The sequence below is a fragment of the Silurus aristotelis genome (assembly GCF_946808225.1).
Source record: "Silurus aristotelis genome assembly, chromosome: 1".
Lineage (NCBI taxonomy): Eukaryota > Metazoa > Chordata > Actinopteri > Siluriformes > Siluridae > Silurus > Silurus aristotelis.
The window spans coordinates 30,218,396-30,226,834 of NC_139574.1; the positions used below are offsets into that span (position 1 = coordinate 30,218,396).

The window sequence follows — 8,439 nt, forward strand, 5'->3', positions numbered from 1 at the left end:
AGTTATGAAAAAAAATAATAAGACATAAAATGCACATCAGTTTTATCATTTATTTTATCTGGATGTTGTGGGTAGCCTAGAGTTAAAGCAGTAGCTATAGCATTCTGCCGTTTCGACAAAATAGAGTCTCAGGCAGCCATACAAACATTCCTACCATTCTTTGTATGAAATCTAGATATTTGCTAAATTTGAATGCAAATATTATTCTCAGTTATGCAGACTGATGTTAAATTGATGCTGACAAAGTGGTTTGTGTTTACTGAAGCTTTGGAATCAGAAAATGGAGACAAATAATTTGACTGATGGCTCATTATACATGACCAATGTCTTCTCCATTAAATTCTTTTTTTAAATTGCCCACATCCTTTGAACTCGTTTCGTTAGGAGTTTAATAAAATTCTTACCAGTACCAGTAATCATTTTTCTGAAAAGTCTACTTTACTACCAGTAAAATTGTGTATAAAACTTTGGAAAAAATGATCTAAGTAGTATGAAAACAGCATAAAACACTAGCAATTATAATACAGGGGACATCAGAGCATGTTGGAATCTCCTATAACAACATGGCATTTAATTTTTAGAACTAATGAAAAATCTGAAAGAATTCATTATGATATCTTAACATTTTTCTCATCCATCTAAAGAAAAGAAAAGAAAAACCCACCAGAATACACTGTAGACGTGTAGACGTGAATCCTGAAATTAACTATTTATTACAGTGAACAGATTCAGATTCGAACAATCACCAACAAACGTAAAAATAAACTTGTGTTGTTTTTTGTGCAAATTTTTTTTACTTTTCTTTTCCAACAGTGACATCATTAATTAAATTTTTAAAGAATGTTTTAATAAAGACGACCAAAAATATGCATGCTGGAGAAGAAAAAACAAACAAAACAAAACGCAAACTGTAAACGTCTATTTTCTCCTGAAATGTAAACTTTCTGTTGTATATTTACAAAATTGCAACGTGCGTTAAAGACATATGTATATATAAATATTACTTCCCAAAACAGATCTGTTTATATATGTGCTTATGTATATATAAGACATGTGCCAATAATCCATCATTTTATTTATAAGCTCATGTAAAGGTATCATATTTGTGTACTTAAAAAAAATTATAATATTATGTGTATTTCGTTTTTGTTTGAGTTGTTACTTTTATCAGTTAAAAAATACAAACATTTACTAAGAAAAAGTAGAAATGATTTGAAACAAGGGTGTGTATCTTGTTTCATTTGATAGCATCTAATCATAATATTACAAACCATTAAACAGCTATCATGATGCAATGTTTTTTATCTTGGCACATGCCTAATATATAATATAATAAATATATGCAAACAAATTCCATCTTGGGAAATTTGACTTGAATAACAGTGAGTACGTACAAGTCCACATAATCAATCAAGCAAATAGAAAAAAGCTGATTGGAAAAAAAAAAAAAAACCTGTCTGACACAACAGACCAAATAAAAGCTTTAAAAATGTCCAAAGTCTTTTATCTGATCAGTATGATGAAATTGTCCTTGCAGCTTATTCCACCAATATTTCTATATAAATGGTGTGGATATTTGTTCACAGCTTTTTCTTTTTCACGAGTGGTTTAATCTCGTTGTACTCCGGTGTCCAGGACTGAGCTTTTGGTTGTGCTCCAAGAAACAGGCGTGCTATTGTTGTTTGCTTGGTCCAAATTGTTGTGTTTGAACAAGGGATCATGGAAAACACCATCCATCCAGTGTCTTAATGTGGTGACCGGTGAGTCCTGTTGCTTCTCCTGAACTTTCCCAGGTGGTGAAGATGACCCAGGGATAGCTGGCTGACATCGAAGCATGCATGAGGAATACTCAGTGGGGTTTAACGAGGTGGCGGTTTGGGCCAATGACCAAATCCTTGGCTTGCTATCAAGAGTTTGGTGGTCTTGCTGGAAACAGATTTTGGTATTCCCATTGGGATTGTACTCGCAGTCTCGAATTGGAGTTTTCAGGCAGCTTTTGGGCAAATCAGTGTCTCTTTCCAGCGAGGTTCTAATCAACTGTAACTTTAAAGCATCCGCTTCTAAAGTGGGTAACTTTAGGGAAGTCTCTTTGAGGTGTTCAGGTAGCACATTCAGGTGTGTGTTTACATGGAACTGATGCTTCATGTCGCATTCTGAGCTCTCGGACTCGATGGTGTCAAAATCATCTAGGTCGCTCAGCTGAAGATCCTTATCGTCTCGACTTCGACTCTCTGATAAAAGAATAAGAAATATAACATTACAAAGCTGTTGAAGGCATTAACATTTTTTAAACTCTGATGCAAAAAACTGACCAAAAAAATGAAAAGTCTTCAAAATACATCTTGATACTAAAAAATTATCTAGTAATCTCACCCAAATTTAAAAAAAACAATACCAAAATGTTTGATCACATGACACATTAAACAACTCCTGGACAAGTTCTTATGCTGTTCTATTCCAATAAAGTCCAATTTAAGAAAGAAACTGATTTCTCTAAGAAATATCACACATCAAAACTGACCAAATTAGATTTTCTTAAAGCTTCTTATTCTGCCTTCTAAAATTAGACACATTAAACCTTAAGAGCAACACGAATAGTGACAATACTGTAAAGATAATCAACAAATCTGCATCTACATACTATTTATTGGATATTTAGTATTCTTAATAACTTAATAAGTGACACCAAGAACTATTTTGATGTTAAATATAACTCTAAATGGATCAAATGTACAATGTATAATGTGTCATAGGATAACCAATTAAATTTTAAAATAGTCAGCAAATTCCTCTAATACACAAACAATGTTAATGAAAGTGAATTAACGAGCCATATGGTAGCAAGTAAACAAAGTTAATATGTTTTTTGACATGCAGATTTACCAAAGTCTTGAATGTATAAAACTTACATACATACTTTTAGAATAATTAATGCACATTATACTAATAAAGCTCATATCTTGCTATTGCTCATAATTTACTCATTATTGTTATCTTGAACAGGGCCATTAAATCTGCACAAGAGAATGCAGGAAGCTAACCATCATCGTTGGTGTCGCTTTTGATCTGCTCCTCCTGTGAGCCTTCATCATCATCAACGCATCTTTTCTCATCCGAGCCCTTGTTCCTCGGTGCCCAAGTCATCTTGTTCTCCTTCTTGAGTCTTCGTCTGGCATTGGCGAACCACGTAGACACCTGTGTGAGCGTCATCTTGGTTATAATGGCCAGCATGATCTTCTCACCCTTGGTGGGGTATGGGTTCTTGCGGTGCTCCTGTAGCCAGGCCTTCAAAGTGCTAGTGGTCTCACGTGTGGCGTTCTTTCTCCTTGTGCTTCCATCCATCGAGCCATATCTGCAGTGCAGGAAATACTGCTTTATTTATTTATTTATTTGTTTATTTATTTGTTTCGCTCTTGATGCAATTCATGTAAAAAAAAAAAAAAAAAAAAGCCCCTCAGGGGATCACCATAAAATAAACATGGCCTGTCATTTTCTCGACTCGTGAACTTTCTGTTATGTGGGTTAAAAGCTCTGGGATGGCGTTTAGCCTTCGATATGAAGATAAAGTGAGTGTAAAAATTGTTTTATTGACTGCAGAGAGCATTTATTTATGTATGTTACTTTCCTAGCAATGTCACTACTTGCCAGCTTTCTCTATATATAAATCGACGGATATATTTATCACATTTTTATAATGGAATTCAGTCTTGAATTCAGTCTTTCATCCCAAGCTTCCATTCTAGCATAAAAAACTGATTAGCATCGCTGATCTGTCACACTGAAGCTAATCGCTAAACCCACACTTCTGTTTAAAATCTGATATGTTGCTAATTATCCGATCAATATGCAACAAGCATTCTGACTGAGGTTGATTAGTGCATTAGCAAAAAGTTAGCAAATTAGCAAAATGCTTATGGAGATGCAATGTAAATGTTCAGCACCTGTCATACTGGTACTGCCCCAGAGTGGGATCATAGGGGTAGTAAGCAGCAGCTGCAGCCTGGCTTATGCTCGCAGACGCTGCGCTGTCCTTTGCATCGAATGCACCCTGTCAATCACACACACACACACACACACACACACACACACACACACACACACACACACACACACACACACACACACACACACAAAACATCACCATTATTAAAGAGAATGCAGTTTATTTGACAAATGATTTTGCTGAGAGAAAAATCAATTTGTTGTGTGTGTGTGTGTGTGTGTGTGTGTGTGTGTGTGTGTGTGTGTGTGTGTGTGTGTGTGTGTGTGTGTGTGTGTGTGTGTGTGTGTGTGTGTGTGTGTTCTCTCCAATTTTCCAAACCCCTCCTTGAATGGAGAACATAAATAAAAATATTTAAAAAAGAAAATTTATTAAAAACAACAAAATGACTTTCATAACATATTCATATTTATAAAAAATAAATAAAAAAGCATAAAAAATGCAAAACAATAATCACAAATAAATTAAATACTGAAAATTGGTAAAGAATCGTACATGTAAATGTCTGCAAAAAAATATACAAAAAGTTAATAATAAAATGCTACAAAAAGTTAAACTTTTTAAAACTAAATAAACAAATAGGGTAAACATAGAGTAAAATTAGTATTGCACTACATATAATAATAAGCATGCTTTTATTAACATAGTAATCAGTTAATTTCCAGTTGCAGGGAAAACAGTTTATACTTATTAACTCCTGTGGGCTTCATTAATGTGCAACTGTGAAAAAGGAAAAAAAAAAAAAAGACACACACACACACACACACACACACACACACACACACACACTTATTCACTCACTTAAAAAAAAGAATGTAATTATTTCTATAGCGTTCATCATGCAGCATAATTAAACTTTATTTGCACTTACAGAGTTCAAACTAAAGAACCATATTTATCAGTGTACTAATTTATTCCTGGATGTTGTGTATATCTTTGTGTTGGTGTATATTACATCAACAGCACTTTCTGCCTTTAGAAATAATGCACCTGGTTTACAGTTACATTCATGTATACATGTTTTTTTAGTATAATAACTAATCAGTAATAGTTTCTGGTATGAAAACTGAACAACAAACATTTACAGAGTTGATGCCAGCTTCAGTTGATTTACACACACACACACACACACACACACACACACACACACACACACACACACACACACACACACACACACAAACAAACATCCTGAATCACATGAATCACATACTTTTTCATTTAAACTCCAGATTCTAATTTGTAATGTTTTCAACATTTTTTTTTTTACATTGTCCGTTATTGTTTAAATCTGTACAGTTTACAGAATATCACTTAATTCCTACAGAATATTTCTACCTCTGATCTCATCTGCATCACTCTGTGATCAGTGTGGCAACAGTCAGAAATGACCCAACTACACACCCGTGACCATGAATATTAATAGTGGCCAATTTAACAGAAGCAAACCATGCTCTATTTTCTTTAATGAACCCATAGTAAATAAAATTGAGTTATGAAAAGAAAGTGAGCTGCAGGACATCACATGCTGTGTGATTTTTAGAGATGTGATGTGGTGTAATGATAATCTTTAGGGTTAATTCGGTGCAGTTTAATTATCAGTTTATCTAATTGAAAAGTGAACAGTGGTTATGATATGTTCTCTTTAAGTTTTTAAACAATCACACAATCATATGATGTCTTTACACTGATACTATGCATTCTTCTGTCTTTAATAACAAGTTATAATTGTTATCTTTAACCCTCAGTATTCTCAGCATAACAAATGTAGTACAGATTTTCTGTCAGTTATCACCAATACTGTAATCAAAACTTTTGTTAGTTATTTTTGTCAACATTTCTCTTAATCCAAAACTAAACCAAAAAATAAATAAGTAAATAAATAAATAAACAAATAAACAAATAAATAAATAAATGCATTGAAAAATGCGTGTCTAAAACATTATTTTAGTTGCATTTATTTGCTTAAAACAGTCTGATCGGAAAGTTAGTACGCGAAATCTCAGGTTTGATTTGTTAGGGTGACGTCATGCCGATGAGTTGTTATGTCACCTAGCTGCACTTGTTTTAGAGGTGGAAATTAGGAGAAGATGCACGAGAAGTTGCATCATGACAATAATCCTATCCAAAAAAAAAAAAAAAATAAAGCTAAAAAAAAAGTTTTTCCTCACCAGAGAGTAAAACGCCGAGGCCTCGGTGCCATATGTGACGTAATTTCCGTAGCCCTGACCGCTGGCATATGGGTTGCTGTAGACGCCGAGCTCGTGGCGCGCGGTGGCCAGTAGCCTGCTCTCGTACACGGGGCAGTAAACCGGAGCCTGGGGCGGGGGAGGAGGGGGCGGCGGGGCAGGTGCGCACGAGCCTGCCTCAGAGCGCGCACGCGACTCGCAACACGACGTCAGAGAGTTGGTGGGCATGAGGAACTGGATAAAGGACAGAACATCATCATCATCATCATCATCATCATCATCATCATCAAGCAGATGCTCACAAGTTAGTAAAGAAATGCATATAGACAAGAATTAATAAAACAGACAGACATGCGTCAAATTACAAATCAAGATAAATACACTTTCAACATTCTTAATAAAAAGTTTCTTGAACTGCAATGACCCAAGTATGTGCCTTGAAAACCTCAGTATAAGTTATGAAAGCAAATCATCCTTATTTCCTTACCTAATGGAAAGTCAAACCATTTTTAGAACTTTTCCTAATTAAAGAAACTTTGCATGAGACATTTTGTAAGCACTAATCTAAAAACGTTTTTTTTTTTTAATTAGGTGGTGAGCTAAATATTAAGTTATCTTAATTCTGAAAAAACAAACAAACAAACAAAAAAACAATCAAAGCAATATGAACAACAAAGCTATCTAATGCAGGATCCAATGTGTATGTTTTTAACAATATTCTCTTCTTTTTATGGTTATTGATTGTGGTCGAATCAATTTTATAGAGAATAAAACGATTTTAGGGCTTCTTCTTTTTTTTTTTTAAACTTCCAGGAAATGTGCATGCACGTGCATGATTTTAGTTGGGAAAATATTTGAATCATATTTTCATTCATTTAAAATGTACTAATTTGTACCATAATGCATTCAAAGAACAACTAAGTTGCACTAAATGCATCTATATATTATATATTTATAATATATATTTTTTGGTGTTTTCCTCTAAATACATTAAGGTTCTACAGTGAACCTTAATTGCATTAGATAAACCTTTTTGCCTTTTTCCATTTCTTTAGTTTTTTCAACCCTTAAAGACAATTTAGAAATACAGGATTACTGGAAGACTTTTCTCTGTTTGTTTCTACCCCCAAAAAAAAAATCCTCACACAAAAGTTCCCATGTCCGAAATATCTCCAAAATGAATAAAGTAGAAGTATTACATTGTTATCAGGACAATTTTTTTTAGCACATCAGATTTCTGGAAGGTTTGTTTCGTGCACGTCCATCTAATTTGTGCCTCATAGAAATATTTCCGACTTGGATTTTTTTTTTTTTTATGGAGCTTGAGTTCAGAATCAGTGTTCCTGCTTACTTTCCAAAGATACAAGACGATGGAGCAGTGCCAAAAAAACAACACGTACACACGCACTCTAACACAACAGCTGTTCTCCGACGTTTAGCGCGGAGAGCAGAGCGCAGCGCGCGCTTGCAGATGTGCAAAAGCGATAAGCACGCGCGCGTGTCCGGGATATCCGGTTACTATTGGCACGTGCGAATCCATGCTTCACCACGCGACACGCCTGCGTCTGAACAAAATATGAAGATCACTCTGAAATATATAAATATTGCGCGCATGCAGGTTTATCCCGATAACCTGGCATTAAACGTGTGACCTGTGTGTGTATGTGTGAAGTGTGTGCATCCTGTGTTCTTACCTGTGGAGCAGAGGAGTAGGGATATCCGAGCTGTGGGTAGGACATCGCAGATGATCCCCTGGATGCAGGAATGAGTGGAGAGCGGTGCAGCTCTGCACCAGCATGCACGCGCTAGTGGACCGCTGGACGCTTATAGGGCGTAGAAGAAGAAGAGGAGGAAGAAGAGGAAGGAGAAGAGAGACAGCATGTTGCGGTGGCTTTCTCTTCTTCTCTCTCTTTTTTTAAATGTTTTTTTTCTTTTAAATAAAAATGAGCATCAACTTTAAAAAAATGTGCACCATGCTAATCAAGTCATAATTAGCACTAATGAAATCATTCCATTCCACTGGTATCAATTACTGCATGTCAAATTACGTATATTTAACGATCTAAGTATTACAACTACTACTAGTAGTAGTAATATTAATAATAATAATAATAATAATAATAATAATAACAATAATAAATAGTAGCATAAAATACGTCAAGCTTGCTGCGGGTTAGTTTTAAACGCCTGCGACTGTGACGTCAGAAGAAAAAAAGGGGCGCAAAAAAAAGGAGCAGACTCTAACTTTAA

The 8,439-nt window shown here is 35.0% G+C and overlaps 1 protein-coding gene across 1 annotated transcript in view; it reads right to left on the reverse strand.

Annotated features, from left to right (window-relative positions):
- Window positions 1-1,607: 1,607 nt before the first annotated feature.
- irx4a (iroquois homeobox 4a) overlaps window positions 1,608-8,439 on the reverse strand; it is a 6,858-nt gene continuing 26 nt past the window's right edge. Inside the window, exons 1-6 of the mRNA XM_083527523.1 lie at window positions 8,346-8,439; window positions 7,884-8,012; window positions 6,172-6,423; window positions 3,942-4,048; window positions 3,042-3,352; window positions 1,608-2,231 (exon numbers count right to left, since the gene is read on the reverse strand). The exon at window positions 8,346-8,439 is cut by the window's right edge and continues 26 nt beyond it. Of these exons, the coding sequence (XP_083383649.1) occupies window positions 1,609-2,231; window positions 3,042-3,352; window positions 3,942-4,048; window positions 6,172-6,423; window positions 7,884-7,928 (1,338 nt within the window). The 5' untranslated portion in view covers window positions 7,929-8,012; window positions 8,346-8,439 and the 3' untranslated portion in view covers window position 1,608. The remainder of the gene's footprint in view (window positions 2,232-3,041; window positions 3,353-3,941; window positions 4,049-6,171; window positions 6,424-7,883; window positions 8,013-8,345) is intronic.